This window comes from Chelonia mydas, chromosome 9 (genome assembly GCF_015237465.2).
Source record: "Chelonia mydas isolate rCheMyd1 chromosome 9, rCheMyd1.pri.v2, whole genome shotgun sequence".
NCBI classification, from domain to species: domain Eukaryota; kingdom Metazoa; phylum Chordata; order Testudines; family Cheloniidae; genus Chelonia; species Chelonia mydas.
This window is the reverse complement of record NC_057855.1, coordinates 16,457,573-16,480,746: the sequence shown is the minus strand read 5'-3', so window position 1 is coordinate 16,480,746 and position 23,174 is coordinate 16,457,573. Positions and strand designations below refer to the sequence as shown.

General features: G+C 41.2%; 1 protein-coding gene across 14 annotated transcripts in view; it reads right to left on the bottom strand.

The window, feature by feature from the left end:
- Positions 1-14,716, bottom strand: part of PHC3 (polyhomeotic homolog 3) — a 103,773-nt gene extending 89,057 nt beyond the window's left edge. For 2 of the 14 annotated variants that reach the window (XM_037908390.2, XM_043522920.1), the window contains exons 1-6: positions 14,396-14,716; positions 10,807-10,999; positions 6,881-7,039; positions 6,285-6,341; positions 4,315-4,392; positions 1,069-1,227 (exon numbers count right to left, since the gene is read on the bottom strand). In XM_037908390.2, coding sequence (XP_037764318.1) covers positions 1,069-1,227; positions 4,315-4,392; positions 6,285-6,341; positions 6,881-7,039; positions 10,807-10,999; positions 14,396-14,436 — 687 coding nt within the window. In that variant the 5' untranslated portion in view covers positions 14,437-14,716. The remainder of the gene's footprint in view (positions 1-1,068; positions 1,228-4,314; positions 4,393-6,284; positions 6,342-6,880; positions 7,040-10,806; positions 11,000-14,395) is intronic. The other 12 variants (XM_043522914.1, XM_037908389.2, XM_043522915.1 and 9 more) reach the window with 10 other exon arrangements.
- Positions 14,717-23,174: the final 8,458 nt, after the last annotated feature.

The window sequence follows — 23,174 nt, the reverse complement described above, 5'->3', positions numbered from 1 at the left end:
TAACAGAATGAAATCTATAGACCCAAGTCAGTCTCCAGAGGCAATACTCCATTGAAGCATATTCTTAGTTAAATGTGAGAAAGCTTTAATCAAGAGCCTGTGAACTCTGATGTTAGAAACACATTAGAACAATCTGCTGGGAATACAGACAGCTACTGTATGTCTAGTCATATATCCACTAAACAAGGACAGATGTTCTCGTCCTATTTTACAAATGTTCAATCATCTCATCAAATAACATTGAGCTGTTCTAAAGCAGAATTTCTTTTTTCTGCTCTCAAAGGACTAAACAGTCCCTTTGTCTCTGTGGCTCACATTGCTCTAAGATAGGGGTGGGCAAACTTTTTGGCCCAAGGGACACATCGGGATGCGAAAATGTATGGAGGGCCGGGTAGGGAAGGTTGTGCATCCCTAAACAGCCTAGCCCCAGCCCCCTACCCAACCCCTCCCACTTCCCACTCCCTGACTTCCCCCCTCAGAACCGCCGACCCATCCAATCCCCCCTGCTCCTTGCCCCCTGACCACCCCTTCCCGGGACCCCCCGCCCCAACCGCCCCCCCAGGACCCCACCCCCTATCCAATCCCCCTTGTTCCCCCCCCCAAACTTCTGCTCCATCCAACCATCCCCTGCTCCCTGTCCCGACTGCCTCCCGAGACTCCCTGCCCCATATCCAACCCCCCGGCCCCGGTCCCCTTACCATGCCGCTCAGAGCAGCATGTCTGGAGCCGCACTGCTCGGCCGGAGCCAGACGCACTGCCCTGCATAAGCGCGCAGCCCCGCCACGCACAGCACTGCCAGTGCAGCGGCATGGCTGCGGGGGAGGAGGGACAGCAGGGTAGGGGGTCGGGGGCTAGCCTCCCCAGCCAGGAGCTCAGGGGCCGGGCAGGACGGTCCCGCGGGCCGTAGTTTGTCCACCTCTGCTCTAAGAACTATTTATGTACAAAAATAAGCTACCAAATTCCCAACACTGCCTGAAGCTAAAGATACCTGAACCATTTACAAACAAACAAACAAACCAGTAAAACTTTCAAAAATTAACTGTGAACACGGCAACTTGTGAAACTTACCATTTGTGCTCGGAGGTACATTTGAGCCTGGCTTGCACTCAGGGTAGGAGAAGTGCTCCCCAGCAACATAGTCTGTTGGGTTATACTGCTGCTAGTAGTGTTGGAGGTCTGTGAACGGCTTATTAATTGTGGAGGTGTAGGAGAGGTGGAAAGGTTAATCTAAGGAAGTAAAAATGTTACTTTGGTCATGGCCCTTCATCCTAGGTTTTAAAGTCAATCAGCGTTACCAAATACATCAAGGCAGTTGTAGCATCCAAGCTGTAAAGACTTCAGCAATATTTTGATCTAAAAAGTGTATGACTGCTACAGATTCTCATCAAAATAAGTCAGCTACTGTGTGAATGCTCATGCAGTACCATTTTTTATAAGTAGCAATATTAATGTGGCAGTATTATACATTTTCGTTATAATAATGCAATTTACATGCAGCCACGCTTGGGCAGTTCAATCCATGAATTGAAGAGTTACTTGTCACCATAAGTTTTATTTTTAGTTTTGCATTGAACATGAAACAGAAATAGCTAAAGCATATACAATACAGAAATGTGTGGTCTGTCACTAATTTAAGGCACCAATTCAAATCAGTGGTATCAATAATCCACACTGCAACACGATCTACTCCTTTTCTCACACCTTCATATTCATGCGCTGCCCCTGTCTAAATTAGGATGGAAAACAAGGAGTTATTTACATATCACTTCAGAGGTGCATGTTTATTTAAATGAAGTAAACAACAAAAGAGTTCACACAGGTAAATTTTCAAATGAAGAAATTCACAATATTTTCGTGAAATTGTAAACTAGTGAAGATAAAGAAGAATGTGAAAATGTTAGCTTAAATTTCACAGGTGCAGAGATAACTGGCTTCAAAGAATTGTGCATTGGCATAATTCACCCGGATACAGGTTCTAAATAATTAATGATTCGTGTGTACATAAAAAAAAAAAAAGTAAATGTGGGGCTTAGGTTGCATGAATGTCATTTGGAGGAACACAAGGCCATTACAAACAAATCCTTAAATATCATTGCCAATTTAAAATTTACACTGTGCATTGTATTCTTCACATAAAAATGCATAATTCCCAATAATGAATGTTTGGTTTAATGTAAGTATTCTTAATGAATGATAAACTGTCATTGTTGGATCAATAGGTGTTTTTGTGAGTTGTGAATGGAAGTTCTAGCTAAAGAATGAATGCACTGGAGAAGACAGCAATTAATTTATTATAGTTGAACAGAAACAAAAACTAATTAATGAAAAGGTTATTTAACTATGGATAATTTACCAGAGTTACCATGAAATGAAGAAAAGATAACATAGTTTTCATCTGATGATGCCAGTTGTTTGTACTATCCAAAGAATTATACTTATTTTATGCTAAATGGCCATAGAACGTCAAAAGTCAAAGACTTAGTGTGAAGTGTAGTTGTAGCTGCGTCAATCCCAGGATATTTAGAGAGACAAGGTTGGTCTCTCTAAATACTTAGTAGTCTATTATAATTGTTAGTAATCCAACCAATTATTATAAATTAGTTTACTATAAAGTGAGTTACTACAAAGTAAAAAATAAGATTAGCAGCTCAGAATTAAGCTCACAACTAGGAAAAACATTAGGATACAAATATTTTGCAAGCATAGTAATCTGTCACATCTAGTTTTTCAAAGCTATTCCATTATACAATATTCAAAAGTGGAACCTATTGAAACAGTTAAATCTGTCTTCCTGAGACTTACGATGTTTTGACTTTGAAGATATTCCACTTCCCGGCATCGCCACATTAAAATTTTGCTATGCTTGTACTGGTTTTCAAGGAATCAGAATCTTCAAATTATGTGTAATCGCTTGTCTGATTTCTGTATACAGTTATCATGAATGCATACACAAACCAAGTATCTATATGAGAAGATGACCAGATATACTTAATTGGCCAATTTGTATACCTAAATGTCATTGTGCATTTAAATTGAACAATGACAATACCTAGTGTTACAAAATTAGAAATGTGAAATTTGATGCAACAGTGAGCTTCTGAGATTTTGAAAAATTAAACCTTATGTTTACTTTAATCTGTTCCTCAGCATTTCCAATTAACAGATGCAAGTTAACAGACTGACAAGCACTTCTGTAATAGCTCCCTACTAAACACATGTATTTTATGAGACCATAACTGCAAAAAGCCTTATGTCATACAAATAAGGTGTGGCATTTTAAAGGAACAGCATTGAAAATCTGTAATTGTAGAGGCCAAACAAAGTGTTTCTATTTTTGCACTGCACCAGTGATTTTCAACCGCTGGGGTTCCACAGACTATGTCTAAGGGCTCCGCGAAAGGCTGCGGTCACCATTCAACAGTGGTTTTCAACCTGGGATCCGCAGACTGTCTAAGACTTCCAAATGGATCCACACCACCATTTGAAATTTTTTTAAGGGTCCGCAAATGAAAAAAGGTTGAAAATGACTGCACTAAACACAGTGGCCTGTAATTCATAAATAACAATTGGGTATTTGTGTACTTTAACACTGTGCCTCAATCAGAATCTGAAACAATAATTAGTATAAAGGGTAATATTGTGGAAACTGATTAATCTGAACAGCTACCACAAATAGATACTTACTGAATGTGGTACAAGCCAGCAATTAATATTTTAAGAAAAATATTAACATTTGGGTGTCTAAAGTTAAGTGCCTAAATCCATATTTAGGCATGACTAAAAGTGGTCTACTCTTTTAAGGTGCTAACTACCCACAGCTTGCTCAGCAGCTCTGAAGATCAAGCTACCTTTATTTAACTACCCACATATGGGTTTAGGTGCCTAATTTTAGATTTTCAAATTTGAAAATTTTGTCCAATAACTGTAAAATATTATGCAACTTAATGTTAAATTATGCTTCCTAGAAATTGTACTTAGTATTTTCTTAAGATAAAGGTTGAGATTTTCAAAGGGGAATTGGGCAACTAACTATCTTGGATTCCTTTGAAAATCCCAGACTAATTGGGGTACTAGTTTAAACACATGATGTCCTTTTAGAGGAGTGTATCTTACATTAATTAATGATTCTATGATCTAATACATCTTTTTTACCTCTAACTACTACAGTCTCATTATGTATCTACTTCTCATTATGTTGCAATAATTTTAGTCAGATTTATTTATTTTAAACATGAAAAATGTTTTCTTTACAAGAAGTTGCATTAAAGCCATTGAAGGCTAGGATGGGATATAGAACCTTGTTTGATTACATACCGAGGTCTGTGACATGCTTGACTGCTGAGTGACGCTCCCAGTAGGTGATGCACACTGCCTTCCACCCGACAGGCTTGCCTAAATAGCAAGAATATATGTTAAATATGTCAGCTAAGCGAAAATAAAAAATGTTTAAACAACAGATATTATTACATGAGCCAACAGAAACCCATCTCTAGTTTTACCCTTTCTCTGAATTACCAGTAAAAATAAATAAATTTTACCCAGTAGAGTTAGGGATATGTTTACAGCACAGTGCACTCCAGACTATGGGTCCTAAAGTGCCCAGTGTCCTCAGTTCTCTCTATTGTTGGCTACCTTTGAATCTGTTTAAAAATATTCGCTTTTATTTGCATGGCAATCTTGTTTTCCTTTTGGGGGTGAGAGCAGGGTTACCTGCAATGTGGATAACAGCCTAAAACATATCTGAACATCAAGGAAACAGGATCCACTTTCTAATTAAGAATGCAATCCCACTATGCTTACTCAGATGAGACATCCCCCATACATTTTAATATGTACTCACATGAGTAAGGATTACCAGGTCAAGTCCTGTGTGGATTATATTTAATTGTTTTAAATTCAAGGTCCTTTATTGAACATGGATGCAACATCAGCTACCTTCATCTGAGTCATCTCAATTATAGGTTGAGATCATATGACTATCTCAGGCAATCAGCATGATCCAGTGGAAGAGGTACACGACTGTGATCCAGCAACTCCCGAGTCCTAATCCTATGTCTGATAAAATAAAGCTATATAGCCTTGAGGTCTTTAACTCTTCATGTCTCAGCCTCTCCACGTGTAAAATGACAATTACCTCTCTCACCAGGGTACTGTTCCCTTTCCAATAACCACTGAGGTCAATGGAAGTCTTTCCACTGACTTTAATGAGCATTGGAGAAGGCTTCTTGTGATGATTAATGCTAAAGCCTCTGTAAATGGGAACAGAACATGGCATTGTCTCGTACTTTCTTTTCCAATTTCAGAATTACAACTAAGGTTTATTGTAACTTATTATGTACCCATATTCCTCGGCATGATTCACTAAAATTAAGTACCAAAATAAAATATAAAACACTAATTATTTTTATTTTATCTGTATTAAGGACTATTATGTTCCTTCCCCTGCATCCATATCTTGGAAAGGGGGTTGAGGGTTGGAGAAGTTTGGATTTTTCCTGTTAACATCATTATGTCCTTTATTTTACCAAAATACACTATACAGATAATTATATAATATATGTAATGGACACCCAGAGCATAGGATAGGCACCTACTGAGATTCTTACAAAACTAAAGATATTCAAGTGGGTTTGCAGTCCACACAGAGACAATTAAAAGAATAAAGTCACTAAAATACTACAATGAATTATTGTGAGATATTTAGACATGCACAGTAAAGCTGTTGTTTATGTTTGATAATGGTTTACGTTTTTCATCCTAGAGTATTAGTTTTACACATGTGACCCTGGGAGCCCTCATTGCCAACTGGCAGAGGGCCCATCATACTGTAGTTCATATCAGGCCTCACAAACACAGTACCCACAATGAACTGGTGTCATAATACGTATCTAAATGGTGTCTTGTAAGGCATTATATGCAAACTGATGACACGCTGGTTCCAAAATCATTGTGTGATATGTACAGTTTGTGTACAAAGAGTTGTGTGTGTGCTGGAAATATGGGCTTGGGAGGCAGTGCATACACTAAACAAAGGAACGTGGATTTGCCTGTCTCACCATCTTGATTGCAGGCAAAGGACAATGAAAGTAAATTTACGTATAAGGTAAACAAAGCCATCAAGCTAACAAATGGAAGGAGGAGGTTAGTGAGCTCACCAGGGGACAGAACCTGTACCTAGGATGCGTTCCTGGCTCTTAAGGCAGAGACAATGGGCTTTGGGTAACATAAGGGGAGCAAAAAGACTTTTAAACTATCCATTATTTAAGGGACATAGCGTACAGTACCCTTTCAGCCTGTGAAAGTTGGATCCTGTCATCCGAAAGGTTGGGGATGCTGGTAACCTGATATAAGTAAGAAAACTGCTTAGGCAAAGATTGTATCCTGCTAAAATTAAGTTTTAGCCAATATAAAGTATGTTTTGTATATAACCATACCTGTCTCCCTCTCCTGCTTAGAATATCACTAAAATCTCTTCTTTGTTAATAAAAACTTTTTCTAAGTTTTACTATGAATCATCTCAGTGCCATTATACTGAAGTAAATGAAAGTCTTCAGCTAAGTAAACAGGCTAATATGTACACTGTCTCTTTGGAGGAAGAAAACTTAATTTAACAATTTCTGTGAGTGTCTAGTGAGAGAGACCACACACTGAGGGAGGAACTCAGGAACTGAGGTTCATTGATTATTACCTGCAAGGCAAGATTAACGCTGGCAGAGTCTTGAGGAGTTTGCTGGTGAAGCAGACAAGTTGCTTTGGCAGGGAGCGGGGACACAGTTTAATCTCCAGCAAAACTCACTCTTGCTGAGGGGCAGGGGGGTAACATGGTGGCTCACAGTTCTGGCTGTCCTAAGCAGAACATCACAACATATTTAAGTCTCACCTGTGGAACAGCTGCCAGACTCTGAAACTGGGTACTGCTTAAGTGCTGCTGTTGTAGAGCAGCAGTCTGCAGCATTAAATGCTGCTGTTGGGCTGCATACATCTGCTGAAGATACTGAGCAGCTGAGCTAGGGGGACGATGCAAGGCCTGTTGAATAACCTGCAATATACCATTACATAACAAATCACAATTACAAAATATTGGGGCTGTCAAGCGATTAAAATAATTAATTACGATTAATCACACTGTTAAACAATAATAGAAAACCATTTATTTAAATATTTTCGGATGTTTTCTCCATTTTCAAATATATTCATTTCAGTTACAACACGGAATACTAACTGTAGAGTGCTCACTTTATATTTTTTATTACAAATATTTGCACTGTAAAAAACAAAAGAAATAGTATTTTTCAATTCACCTAATACAAGTTGTCATAAATATAAAGGGAAGGGTAAACCCCTTTAAAATCCCTCCTGGCCAGAGGAAAAATCCTCTCACCTGTAAAGGGTTAAGAAGCTAAAGGTAACCTCGCTGGCACCTGACCAAAATGACCAATGAGGAGACAAGATACTTTCAAAAGCTGGGAGGAGGGAGAGAAACAAAGGGTCTGTGGCTATCTGTATGCTGCTTTTGCCGGGGATAGAACAGGAATGGAGTCTTAGAACTTTTAGTAAGTAATCTAGCTAGGTATGTGTTAGATTATGATTTCTTTAAATGGCTGAGAAAGGAACTGTGCTGAATAGAATGACTATTCCTGTCTGTGTGTCTTTTTTGTAACTTAAGGTTTTGCCTAGAGGGATTCTCTATGTTTTGAATCTAATTACCCTGTAAGGTATCTACCATCCTGATTTTACAGAGGGGATTTCTTTACTTCTATTAAAAGTCTTCTTGTAAGAAAACTGAATGCTTTTTCATTGTTCTCAGATCCAAGGGTTTGGGTCTGTGGTCACCTATGCAAATTGGTGAGGATTTTTACCAAACCTTTCCCAGGAAGTGGGGTGCAAGGGTTGGGAGGATTTTGGGGGCAAAGACGTGTCCAAACTACGTTTCCCAGTAAACCCAGTTAGAGTTTGGTGGTGGCAGTGGAGATCCAAGGACAAAGGATAAAATTAATTTGTACCTTGGGGAAGTTTTAACCTAAGCTGGTGAAAGTAAGCTTAGGAGGTTTTCATGCAGGTCCCCACATCTGTACCCTAGGGTTCAGAGTGGGGGAGGAACCTTGACACAAGTACTGTAGTGCAATCTCTATCATGAAAGTTGAACTTACAAATGTAGAATTATGTACAAAAAAACTGCATTCAAAAATAAAACAATGTAAAACTTTAGAGCCTACACGTCCACTCAGTCCTACTTCAGCCAATCGCTCAGATAAACAAGTTTAGTTACAATTTGCAGGAAATAATGTTGCTCACTTTTTGTTTACAATGTCACCTGAAAGTGAGACCAGGGGTTCTCATGGCACTGTTGTAGCCAGTGTTGCAAGATATTTTCATGCCAGATATGATAAATATTCATACGTCCCTTGATGCTTCAACCACCATTCCAGAGGACATGCACACATGCTGATGATGGGTTCTGCTCGATAACAATCGAAAACAGCGTGGACCGACGCATGTTCATTTTCATTATCTGAGTCAGATACCACCAGCAGAAGGTTGATTTTCTCTTTTGTGGTTCAGGTTCTGTAGTTTCTGCATAGGAATGCTGCACTTTTAAGACTTCTGAAAGCATGCTCCACACCTCGTCCCTCTCAGATTTTGGAAGGCACTTCAGATTCTTAAACCTTGGGTCGAGTGCTGTAACTATCTTTAGAAATCTCACATTGATACCTTCTTTGCATTTTGTCAAATCTGCACTGAAAATGTTCTTAAAATGAACATGTGCTGGGTCATCATCCAAGACTGCACTAACGATAAATATATGGCAGAATGCACGTAAAACAGAACAGGAGATATACTATTCTCCCCCAAAGAGTTCAGTTACAAATTTAATTAACGCATTTTTTTTTTAATGAGCGTCATCAGCATGGAAGCTTGTCCTCTGGAATGGTGGCTGAAGCATGAAGGGGCATATGAATGTTTAGCATACCTGGTACGCAAATACCTTGCAATGCCAGCTACAAAAGTGCCATGCAAATGCCTGTTCTCACTCTCTGGTGACATTGTAAATAAGAAGAGAACAGCATTATCTCCTGTCAACGTAAACAAACTTGTTTGTCTGCGTGATTGGCTGAACAACAAGTAGGACTGAGTGGACTTGTAGGCTCTGAAGTTTTACATTGTTTTTGAGTGCAGTTATGTAACAAAAAAAACCCCCACAAAACTACATTTGTAAGTTGCACTTTCACTACAAAGATTGCACTACAGTGCTTGTATGTGGTGAACTGAAAAATACTATTTCTTTTGTTTATAATTTTTTCAGTGCAAATATTTGTAATCAAAAATAATGTACGCTCTGATTTTAATTACAACACAGAATATAATATATATGAAAATGTAGAAAAAATCCAAAATATTTAATAAATGTCAATTGGTATTCTATTGCTTAACAGTGCAATTAAAACTGGTATTAATCGTGATTAATTTTTTTGAGTTAATTGCGTGAGTTAACTGCGATTAATTGACAGCCCTACAAAATACTCAACTATTTTAATCTTGTTAGTGTTATAATGGAAGTTCACCATTGCAAGAAAATAAGAAACACACAAACACTCCCCCACTCCCTGAACACCTGCATAACACTAAACTTCCTACATAATCAATGTTCAAGTGAATTATAGATTGTAACTAACATACACTTTCTGGTCTACAGTATAAGCCTGTTCTTTGACAATCCACATTATATAGCACCTTTCAGCTCAGTTGTTCCCAAATCACTTTACAGATAAAATACATACTATACAGCGCTACTGAAATGCTGGCTCTTCTGAGGTAAATGACAGATAAGCAAATAACTGGCACTAAGAAACGTTGCACAATAGCCGGGATTAGAGAGAAAAGACTGGCAAGAATGCTGGGGCAACCTTCTACACCTACTCTTCAAAAACGTGTCACAGGACCTTTGGGATAAAATTCTAGCTCCAATGAAGTCAATGGGAGTTTTACCACTGACTTCAATGAAGCCAAGATTTCATCATTAATGTCTATGCACAGTGGTTTTTAAAGGTCTCATCAGAAAAACCTCACATACAACCTTACAAAATACATGGTACACAATTTATCTATGCAAAAGACCAGAGAGCTGAGCTGACCCTTGTCATGACAAGGCTGTGGTTCCAGGGAATCTAGATATTTCATCCACTCTACTACTTATGATCGTGATAACAAAACTAGTCTGTATAGTGCAAGATTCAAGTCAGCAGCACAGTTTCTACCACTGAAAGTTTTTTGTAAACAATCAATATTTCATGAAAACACTCAAACAACCCAGACAGTGAGAACCAGAAGAGAAAGAATGAAACTTTTAACTTACTAGCATGCAGCACTGCCCGATTTATTTTTATAAGCCAGTATGTTGCCTATGTTTGAGTTTTTAATCAGTAAACTTTGTTTATGAAATTCTTTCTATTTCTCTCTACACTACATCAGAGGTTCTCAACCTTCTGAGGCCCCCCCAACATGCTATAAAAACTCCCTGGCCCACCTGTGCCACACAACTGTTTTTTTACATATCCAGTAGATTAAAAGCCACGGCCAGCGTTAGGGGGTAGCAAGCAGGGCAGGGGCAGGGGGCCCAAGTTGCTCGGGCTTCGGCTTCAGCCTCGCATGGCAAGGCTCAGGCTTCGGCTTTCTGCCCTGGGCTCCTGCAAGTCTAACATTGGCTTTGCTCTCTTATTTTGGAGGCCCCCCTGAAACCTGCTCGTGGCCCCCAGGGGGCCCCGGATCCCTGGTTGAGAACCTCTGCTCTACGTCACAGCCCAGTACCTGTACAGCATGTCGGTCAGAGCCACTGTAGACAGATATCTGTGGTGGTTGTGTCCGAGAGGAGGAGGTGGTGGTGATGGTAGTTGTACATGCGGAACACGTTGTTGCATTGGATTCATTCTCCATAGCAGTGCAATGTTCTTTCAGTCTGGCAGGAAATTCAAGCAGTTCATTTATACTAGTACATGATGTACTGAATTTAAAGAAAAAAAAAATCTAAAATTATTCCAAAGAAATAATCATGGACAATTTATGTTAATTCCTAAGAAAAGGACTCATTGTATATCACTTGTGGACAGGCAGACATAGTTTTAAGCTTGTAAAGGTATTCTATTTCAAATTATTAGGTATAATACACTTAAGCTACATCAAAAACTCCTAAAGTAGTAGTTTACTGATGTAATTACCGTCAAAACTGAATACCACCAAGCTACACATTATATCACCATCCTGCAAAGAAGCACAGTGGGAAAGCCACTGCCTACTCACATCATGCACCTGCACCAAGATAAAGATTCTGAAAAAAAAATCATTGGTGGTTCACTTTTGCCCTCAGGAGACAAGACTGTGGGAAAATTGCTTTTACTTCTCTGCTGCTTTTTGCAGAAGAGCAGTGTTGTACGAAGGGAATCTTCTTATCTATTCTGGCCTCTCTTTACCCACCATCTGAAATACAGATTCCATTCACTTAATGTAGATCTCCTCAGCTTTCCTAACCAACCTTTCTTTCTTTCTTCTGTAGAAGATGACTTCTCTTCATAGAAGCCGTGTTTAAAATTTAAGTAAACTCACTATGAGTTTCTGGTGGAGTTAACATTTTTGTTCGATTTTCTGTTTCAGTATGGTCAGAGCAACAATAAACAGCAGGACTACTATTTTTGGAGGGAGTAGGATCATAGGAGAACATACTTTTTCTTTTACTTTATGTTTTTAAGAGAAGGTAGCAGAGCACAGAAAGCAGTCCTTTAGAAAGTTGCAGTATACTGCAGACGAACAGCATTGCTAAGAGCATAACAAAGCTCTGTAGAGTGCTATCTTACAGTACATAACTTGTAATAATCAATAAATTCTAACAAACATGTGACAATCTAGGACTTCACACTTGTCACTATGCTACTTGCCATGGCCATTGGGAACCTCATTGCAGTAGTGGGAAAATAACTCAGAATTCTTGCTCCAAAAGCATAGGCCTCCTACCACTTGAACTGAAAGAGAATCTCCAGCTGTAAAATGGGAATAATGATACTTGTTTGCAAAGTGCTTAGAGATCTACTAATGAAAAATGATATGTAAGAGTTAGGTACAGTATCATCATCATTAGGTGTTATGTATACGGCTTATGGTACAAAGCTGATCAGTTCTGATACTCTCCAGCAGAGGACAACACCCCTATGTGCACGTCAGTATCATTCAATATTAAGAAAAAAATGTAACAGGTAAGAAGGCAATTAAGATAGAGGCAAACTTTACAGTATTGTATCTCCCTCCTGTGCAGGATCTTGGGTGCGCTTCAATGAAACATTTACATTTAAAATTTCTCTTTCCGATTTGAGCAGAATCTTGTGTAATTCAACTAAGTTATTAATATAGGGAATCACTCTGGATGTTTAATTTTCATAATTGATAAATATTTTGAAGGTACAACACTGGCTATGTGTGTGATGCATCCGCCTCCAGTGGCTGATCCACAAGAGGCCAACAGGCTATGATTTCTGCAAGATTAAGAGTTACTCCTTTAGCTTAAATGGTCCCACTTGCTCAAAAAGACCTTTATTACGCTCCCAACTTTCCCAAGCATTCATTTGTAGAACATTAATGCAATAATTATATGAAGAAAATATACTATAATTATGCAGAGTTTTTGTTATGTTTGAGATCCAGTCTTAAACCCCTTGGGTGCATAACTCACTCAAATCAACCCTGCTCTTGTGTTTTTTGCCACTGATTATGTGGACAGGGCTTAACAGAACAGGGTCCTTCATTGGTGGCACCTAGGTGCTACCACAGTACAAACAATAGTAATGGAAGCAACATGTGGACATTTTATGTGTGTGTGAAAGAAAAAGAGAACATTATCTTCTCTATTAATTGGCTTCAACGTAGAAAGAACTACAGGTATTTTATTAGCTGACAGATAACATGATCTTTTGTTAGCTCAAGTGACAGAGACCTACCATTTTTGAGAAATTTGTATTTTGGGGGCTGAAGAGCCTGGAATCCAGAATCAGTTCAGCAGGTGGGTGATGATTTATGACACAGAGGATAACCTCTCCATATTGAAGGTTGAAACCAAAGTCCCTTTATAGGACTGACTTGATCCCATTGGCATAGAGCTGCTACACAAGAGATTTTACAGTGGCACAGCTGCCTTGGTACAAGCTCTCTAGTGTAGACATAGCCTTAGACTAGAATTTGGAGCAACCCAAGCAACTAAGCGAACCCATAAAATTACCAGATGACAGAGACATCAAACACCAAGAATCAGTAGAACGATAGGTTTCAAACAACAGTTTCAGCCGTGTTAGTCTGTATCGGCAAAAAGAACAAGAGTACTTGTGGCACCTTAGAGACTAACAAATTTATTTGAGCATAAGCTTTTGTGGGCTACAGCCCACTTCATTGGATGCATGCAGTGGAAAATACAGTAGGATGACTTTATATACACAGAGAACGTGAAACAATGAGTGTTACCATGCACACTATACTATAAGGAGAGTGATCAGTTAAGGTGAGCTATTACCAGCAGGAGAGAAAAAAAAAAAAAACCTTTTGTAGTGATAATAAGATGGACCATTTCCAGCAGTTGACAAGAACGCATGAGGAACCCGGGGGGGGGAAGAGAATAAACATGGGGAAATCGTTTTACTTTGTGTAATGACACATCCACTCCCAGTCTTTATTCAAGCCTAATTTAAATGGTGTCCAGTTTGCAAATTAATTCCAATTCAGCAGTCTCTCATTGGAGTCTGTTTTTGAAGTTTAATCACAAACCCAAGTAAGCTTAGCAGAGTCCATGAAACTGCCTGATGAGGCCTAGCCACCCCAGCAGTCTCCACCCTCCCCAATCCCCAGGCCGTGCCCTCAGCAGACTGCCCTGTGGTAGAAACAACCCTCCCCCGCGCTCCTGCCACTGCCCTCTCCGTGCCACCACACACCTTAAGACAACCACGCTGCTGCCCCAAGACACCCACCCCACGACCCCCAGCGCTATACAGCCTCCCACCACGGTACTGCCACCTCTGGGCCAGGCCACCGCATCCCACCTCAGGCCAGGTCACCGCCCCCTCAGGACACCCACTGTGCCACCGCCCCCACAGTGCTGTCCTGTGGGGCGGGCTGGCCAAGACGGGCCCCCGGTGGGGGCAGCGCGGCAGGCAGGAGCCCTTGAGCCAGGAGGTGCCCGTGGCCCAGCGCCCGGCGATGCCCTGCCTGGCACCCGCTGTCAGACGGGAGAGGGGAACGGCTCCCTGCATGAGGCTAGCCCAAGGTCGCCGCGTTATCAGGTCCCAGTTCCCGGCCCGGCCCCGCCCGCTTTCCCCTCCCCCATCCAGCCGAGCGGGACCGGATTCGCCTCGAACGAATTACTCACTCCGCTTCCGCCATCTTCTCTCCTCCCTCACGGGGAGGCATTGCGCATGCGCTCCGCCGCCGGGAGGTCGGAGTCGGGGGGAAATGGGGAGTTGTGAGCCCCCGGCTCCAGACGTCCGGCCCCACTGCTGCAGGTACCTCACCTAGCACCGCGGTCCTGCTTGGAGCTGTGTGGGCGCCACAGTGCGGCAGACAGCCGCTGCTCCGCGTCCTACGTCCCTCACGCTGCCCAGCCCACACCGCTTGTGTTGTCAATACGCTGCTCCTAAGTCGCCACAGACTTAAAGCGGGAGTGGGAGGCGGAGGGCTAATAGCCGTGGCCCAGGGTCGTGAGAGTTTCGAGGGGACTGTTACCATTTTAATCAAGTCCCGTATCCCAAAATTGCCTCCGGCCAGGGCCCATGAAAGGTTATCACGGGTCATGGTAAAATGGTGGCCGCGCTTTAGCCCAACACAATGGCACTCCCTCCAGTCCCCCTGCCCAGTGTTTGTTTTTGGAAAAATCTAAAGCGTGCACAGGACACAGGCTGGTCAGAATTAGAGGGTAACTAGACCACGGCGCTGAGAGAAAGGGAAACCTGGATTCCCTGCCGTGCTTGGATCACACCGTGCAGGTCACTTAAGGCCGGATTTTCAGGGGTACCAGCCTTCACATCTCCCCCAGAAATTAATGAGACCTGCAAGAGGTCGACAACTCTGAAATCTTTGCTCTCAGTTTCCCCCTCGTTAAATCTGTATAATTAAATGTTTCTCTCAGAGATGTTGTGAGGGCTAAATTAGTTAACATTTGTAAATCACTTTAATCTGTAAGTATTTTAAGATCCTTGGATAGAAGACACTATAGAAATGCAGCTAATTTATTTTTAGTGTTGAACAAATATATATCATATATTAATTTCCCCTTTGATACCACACATTCAATGATGATGTTGTGACTCATGACCACATTGGGTTGTGTTGTGACATTTTCACACCAAGATAATGACTGTATAGCAACAAAAGGTCATCACCTTGCGTAGTGACATGCTAACTCAGTGATCAAGTTAATTCCACCAATCACATTCAAAAAAACAAGTTTCAGAGTAACAGCCGTGTTAGTCTGTATTCGCAAAAAGAAAAGTACTTGTGGCACCTTAGAGACTAACCAATTTATTTGAGCATAAGCTTTCGTGAGCTACAGCTCACTTCATCGGATGCGTACTGTGGAAAATACAGAAGATGTTTTTATACACACAGACTATGAAAAAATGGGTGTTTATCACTACAGAAGGTTTTCTCTCCCCCCACCCCACTCTCCTGCTGGTAATAGCTTATCTAAAGTGATCACTCTCCTTACAATGTGTATGATAATCAAGGTGGGCCATTTCCAGCACAAATCCAGGGTTTAACAAGAACGTCTGAGGAACAGTGGGGGGGGGGGGGCGCGGGGGGAAGGAATAAAACAAGGGAAAATAGGTTACTTTTTATAATGAATCAGCCATTCCCAGTCTCTGTTCAAGCCTAAGTTAATTGTATCCAATTTGCAAATTAATTCCAATTCAGCAGTCTCTTGTTGGAGTCTGTTTTTGAAGTTTTTTTGTTGAAGGATAGTCACTTTGAGATCAGAAATTGAGTGACCAGAGAGATTGAAGTGTTCTCCGACTGGTTTATGAATGTTATAATTCTTGACATCTGATTTGTGTCCATTTGTGTCTGGACAGTCTCTACGTAAAAGAATAAATTGCCTAACTGTTTGTAGGATTGGGACCAATATAAGGTAGTTACTCAAGATATGTCTATGCAGCAAAGAAAAACCCATGGCTGGCCCATGCTAGCTGACTTGGGCTCATGGAGGCTTGGGCTGGAGCCCGGGCTTTATAGGGTGACCAGATAGCAAGTGTGAAAAATTGGGACGGGGTGGGGGGCAATAGGAGCCCATATAAAAAAAAGCCCCAAATATCGGGACTACCGCTATAAAAAATGGGAACATCTGGTCACCCTAGGGCTTTAGGACCCTGCAGGGTGGCAGGGTCCCAGAACTCTGGCTTCAGACTGAGCCAATAAATCTACACAGCAATGAAACAGCCTGGCAGCTTGAGCCCAGTGAGCACAAGTCAGCTGGCATAGGCCAGCCACAGGTTTTTCTTTGCTCTGTAGACACACCCTCACTGTCCTGCAGAGAACAGTGAGTGCAGCCATTTATGGACTGTGTAAAATTATAGGGTGAAGAAGTTAAAAAAAAATACCCTTCATATTTTCAGTAAATACTTTGTGAAAATTTTAAAAATCAGTTCTTTTAAAAAACTTTAAAATGACATTTTAGAATTTTTAAGAAAATGTCCATATTTTTAGCAGGTATAGTGGTACCGTATCTATCAAATCTGTGCATGATTTTAATCACTGTCTGCTGCCAGAGAACTGTCTTTCATTCTGAGCCTGATCATGCAAAGTGCTAAACATCTACAGATTCCAAGAGCCCTCAGTTCTCACTGGGTGAAATCCAGATGCCATTGAAGTCAATGGGAGTTTTGCCATTTATGTCAATGGGGTCAGGATTTCATCCATTCACTTCAAAGGAAGTTGAGGGTATTCAGTACTTTCTAGGAGGTGCTTAGCACCTCACAGGATATGGGCCTGATTTTGTATCCACTGATGTCAAGGATGAGAAGGGTCTTTTCATTGACTTCAGTGGAAGCCTGAATGGGCCATAGCCACTCTGAGAATGCCACACTTAGGGCAGACTGCAAGAAATACGGCAGACAATCCCCCAAACTGGCAGTTTATAATTTTATTAGCCAAGCCAGTAACAAAACAGCTTCTGCAATGCCACACTGGGTAACAAGAAGCCAACCATAGTCACATTTTGGCAATCCTGGATCGCATATAGACAGCCAAGTCGAGTATAGAGAGGGGTTACTGAAAACCTGATTCACCCTATGGGAGATTGGTCCTTTTGGATTGGTTAGACACTTATCCCCAGGTCAATATGAGTCTCACTAATCATGCTGGTGCCAATCTTTTAGTATCGAAAGCTAAAGATTTAACAATAAAAGGAAAAAGAAAGAAGAGGGTTACAAATGGTTAAAAGATCAATATACATACAAGTGACTTCCAGTGTTCAGAGTTCAGGATCACAGCAGTGATGGAATAAATTGCTGGCTTGTAAAAGTCTCTCTGGAATCTTCCCAACAGGTCGGAATCGAAAGGCAGCTTAGATGTAAAGTCTGTTGAAGTCTTTCCATGCATTTTCCAGAGTATTCCAAATAATTATTTGGAAGATCTCCATCTGACAACTTATACTTTCCTTGTTCAAAGTTTAAGCAGACTCGACATGGCAGGATCAAGCTCATGGCCATGGAAAATGTGTCACGGACCGTGAAATAAGCCCTGCCCCATGAAGTCTGATCTTCTCATGCTGCTGGGAGTGCCCTCACTTCTGTGCTTTAGCAGCTTCAGGACTTGGCCCAGGGCTTTCACCCTGATGGCTTCTGCCCAGGCTCGGAGCTTCCACACCCCCCTCCCCACTCCTGCCAGGGCTCTGGGCACCTGGGCTTGGGGCTTCTGGACCCCATGGCTGTAGCTGGAGCTTCATCACGCATTTGGGGGCCCCCAAATTGGCCAGGGCCCCTGCGTTAATCTGCCAGTGGACTAGTAGTTAGGAGCCCCCAGCTGAGGTGCTCCCAGCAGTTGGGACCCAGCTCTGGGAACCTCCTCTAGCTTCAGGAAGGTTGGTAGCTACTGTCTTCAGAGCCCAGCTCTGAAGGCAGCATAGAAGTGAGGGTGGCAATCCTGTGACAACCCTACAACAATTTTCAAGCCCCCCCACCCCAATTATCCCATTTTGGGTTGGATGTAAACATCTGAAATTGTTAAATTGACTAATTTTTAAACCCTCTGGTCGTGAAATTGACCAAAATGGTCCCTGAATTTGGTAGGGCCCTATTTATAGCTTTTCTAGCAGGTTGACAAACCTCCTAACAGAAATTGTCATGGCAGGGCCTTCCCCCGAGAAAGAATAGGTCATGCATATATTATGTGGACCATTTCTTTGAAGCTAGTCTTCTACTTCCTATGCATACCCAGGTAAACTAGTTACACTTATTCACATAAAGCAATTAGCTGGTCCTTCATTATAACTAGGGCTCTCAAGCGATTAAAAAAATTAACCGTGATTAATTTTTTTAATCGCGCAATTAATCGTGATTAATCGCACTGTTAAACAATAATAGAATACCATTTATTTAAATAGTTTTGGATGTTTTCTACATTTTCAAATATATTGATTTCAATTACAACACAGAATACAAAGTGTACAGTGCTCACTTTATATTTATTTTTATTACAAATATTTGCACTGTAAAAAAACAAAAGAAATAGTATTTTTCAATTCACCTAATACAAGTACTGTAGTGCAATCTCTTTAGCTTGAAAGTTGAACTTACAAATGTAGAATTATGTACAAAAAAACTGCATTCAAAAATAAAACAATGTAAAATTGTAGAGCCTGCAAGTCCACTCAGTCCTACTTCAGTCAATCACTAAGACAAACAAGTTTTGTTACAATTTTCAGGGGATAATGCTGCCTGCTTCTTGTTTACAATGTCACCTGAAAGTGACAACAGGTGTTCGCATGGCATTGTTGTAGCCAACGTTGCAAGATATTTACATGCTAGATGCGCTAAAGATTCATATGTCCATTCATACTTCAACCACCGTTTCAGTGGACATGCATCCATGCAGATGACGGGTTGTGCTCAATAACAATCCAAAGCAATCCAAACCAATACATGTTCATTTTCATCATCTGAGTCAGATCCCAGCAGCAGAAGGTTGATTTTCTTTTTTGGTAGTTCGGGTTCTGTAGTTTCCGCATCAGATTGTTGATCTTTTAAGACTTCTGAAAGCATGCTCCGCACTTTATCCCTCTCAGATTTTGGAAGGCACTTCAGATTCTTAAACCTTGGGTTGGTTAGAAATCTCACATTGGTACCATCTTTGCATTTGTGAAATCTACAGTGAAAGTGTTCTTAAAATGAACATGTGCTGAGTCATCATTCAGTGGGAGCCACGATCGGCTGAACCTGCGGACGCGGCAGGTAAACAAACTGATCTGGCGCACCAGGGGCTACAAGCTACTACAAGCTAATCTGGTTACATTGTTAAACTTATAACAAGATATAGGTAAACACAGACAAATATATTTGGCATCTACCTTTGATTTCTTTTACTACAAATGAATTAGTTGATGATGGCTAGTCTACTACAGCATTTCTCAAATGCAGCCACCAGAGGCTTTTCTAGTGGCCACAGCCGCTTAGGCAGTGACTGGGGGGTGGGGGTCAGGTGCAAAGCAGTGGCCCTTCCCCCAGGGCCATCAACAGGGGTTTGGCACTTCCCTCCGCCTGGAGCCACAAACGCCACAGGAACAGGCAGCTGGTGTGAGTTCCCCACCTTCCCAGGGGCAGTGAGGCTTGGGCTTCAGTCCTGGGGTGGGGGGCAGCAGGCTCTGGTCGTGGGGGTTTAGGCTCCAGCCCTGGACCCTGGCTGTGGGTGCCAGTCCTCGGCTCACCCCCCACCACACACACACACACACACCCCCACACACCGCCTCCGACCCCCACTGCCTCCCCTGCTCCCCATCCATTGCCCTTGGCCCCGCTGTTTCCCTAATAACCTTCCCATCCAGGGCTTAATTTGTCCCCTGGCTTGCCTGGGCTGAGTAAGTCTGCTGTGAAAATTGATATTTTATGTTTGTTAATATCACTTTTCACAGCCTCCCAGCTAGCTAGTAAATCTGCTGTGGAAATTGATATACAAATTTATAACAAATTGATAACAAATATTACTTTTCACAGCAGCAGACTTACTAGCTAGCAAGTTTTTTAAAAAAGCAACCAAAAAGCAAAAGAAACAACAACAAAAGAGACAAGAATGTGCAAAACGCCTTATTTGTGTTTCTATTCTGTTTAGGTCTAGTAAAGAATAGAGACAACTGTACATTATTTTTAATAATTGAGTCTGCAAAAAAACCTCTACAAAAATAAATTTACAATGATTTGGACATGTATATGTGCATATTTATTTGTTTTTCCTAAAGTTAAGTATTGTAGGAAAAATTGTCAGAACAGCCACTCGCAAGAGTTGATGGCTGTACTCTGAGGCCACCAAAAAATGTATTTTGAGAACCCTTGGTCTAGTACATCTCCTTGAAATTTACATACAAGTAGATTGACTTGATTACAATTGTAATGCCTTCTGTTAAATTGTTATGGATCATACAATATGGGTCATCAGGTTGGTTGGTCTGTCAGCGATACAGTAACAGAGTGGGATAATTTAAGATTTTGCATTACAGAAGCATCGCAGGCTGATACATTTTGTCTGATGCCTGGCAAGCCAAGGGTTAAAATCTTGTTCCAGGTAGTTAGCAACTAGATTTGTAATAATTTCCCAGGAAACAACTGTTTTCTTATCAAAGCTGATTGGCTGCAGTCACTTGATTCCCCTCACAGGTAAGGTAGTAAATTAACAATAGAGAATGAACTAGAAAATAACATATTGGGAGCTGGAAGAAGCAGTAGATGAAGCACGTGTTTGACTAAATTACAGGTATTGTTACCCTATATTATTTGATCTCTAGTAAATGCAAGTCTTAGGGTATGGCTATACTACAGAGACTATGCCAGCATAGCTATGTTGCTGTAGCTGTGCTGGTATTACCCCATAATGTAGATGCAGCCTATACCGAGGGAACAGATTTTTCCCGTTGGTGTAGGACACGACCTCTCCGAACAATAGTAGCTACATTGACAGAGGAAGACATAACTGTGTCTACACTCGCAGTTAGGTCAGCATAGCTACATCAGTCATGGATTGTTCACACCCTTGACCAACGTAGCAATGTTGACCTAATTTTTAAGTGTAGACCACGCCTTATTCCTTTGTTTAATGCTGGTGAATGGAAGTTCAAAATTACGTTAGGTCCAGATCTGAATGTGTGGATTCCCCCCCCCTTTTTTTTTTCTGGAGGTGATTAACAAGTGCACTGACCAGCTTGTCACAAACTGTTGTATTATCCTATAATATTTCACTCCACCGACCTAAAAGCAGTGACAGCAGGAACAAGGTCTGTAGCCGATTGTCAGGAAAAAAAAAACAGATCTAGAAACTTCTAATTGTATAAAGAAAAGGAGTACTTGTGGCACCTTAGAGACTAACCAATTTATTTGTTATTAGTCTCTAAGGTGCCACAAGTACTCCTTTTCGTTTTGCGAATACAGACTAACACGGCTGTTACTCTGAAACCTTCTAACTGTATGATTGCTTAAAAGAAATAATTTAGACAAAGAACTACCATAGCTCTATGTTTCCTTCTGGTAAATTACTGATGATCTGTTTTGCTGCCTACAGAAACAGGTTTAAAATTACACCCATATTAGTGGATATAGGGGAAAAAATGAGAATAGATCACCCAGGCTTCCTGAGTATTCTACATTACTGCAGAATGCTCCTCACCAAATTACTTGTCTCCCTTGAAAAATGGAGTAGATTGTCCTAGCAAATTATTGATGACACTTTATCCTGTTGCACCTGAATGCTGTAGTGAACAGTGTAGTGCATGCAGGTTTCAATCATTTGTTGAATTCAAACCTGTTAATTAATCATAACCTCAAAACAGTGGTAAATCACATCAGTGTGCTAAAAAAGGATTTTTGCAGTGAGTTTTAGCAAATGCTGCTCTAGTTGTCACTTCTGCTCCCAAAACAACTGATATATTACCATTAAAATACCTCACCCCCCATGTATTTCTCTATGTAACATCTTTTATTGGACCAATTTGTTAGTGAGAGAGAGTGAGCTTTCAAACTTACACAGAGCTTGACTCTCTCACCAACAGAAGTTGGTCCAATGGAAAATGTTACCTCACTCACCTCGTCTCTGTAATATTCTGGGACCAACAAAGCTACAATGACACTGCATTAAAACAGGAATTGGATTAGGCTCAAATCCAGCAAAGCATTCAAGCACGTGGACAACTTCAAAAAAAAAAAAGAAAAGGAGTACTTGTGGCACCTTAGAGACTAACCAATTTATTTGAGCATGAGCTTTCGTGAGCTACAGCTCACTTCATCGGATGCATTCTGTAGTTCACGAAAGCTCATGCTCAAATAAATTGGTTAGTCTCTAAGGTGCCACAAGTACTCCTTTTCTTTGCGAATACAGACTAACACGGCTGTTACTCTGAAACCTGTCAAAAAAAAAAAAAGTGCTCTCCTTGATTTCACACACCACGTGAGGGAGGAGGCGGAAGTAGCAGTTGTGCTGGTACAACCCACCAAAGGTAGCAAGCTCCCCATCCTTAACTCCTCGAAGTGAAGAAACCTCTGCCAGACACTTCTATTTCACCCTAGGCAGATCCTTCCCTATAAAATTCCAACACCCTCTATGCCTTCACCCACACATACTACTCAACTATGGCAAGGGTAGAGAACAGCAGCAGCGCATGCCCCCTGATTCTGAACCTTAGTGACTACAAGCCCCAGCATTCCGTATGGCTTTGCCCATTCCCGGTGTAATAGCCCCCTCCCCAGAAAGCTATGGACTGTACCAACTGCGGATAACAGATCACTGCTGTTGCACACCTTCACTTTACAGGATACGAGAGAAGGTGGTGGCAGTTCCTATCTTTTTCTGCACAGTTTGTCTCCGGATAAATCGCTCTGGTGCCCGTTTAAGGAGATTGGTGTTTGTTTCCCCCCGTTCCTTCCTCAGAGCGTAGACCAATCTCCTCAACAGGTGCG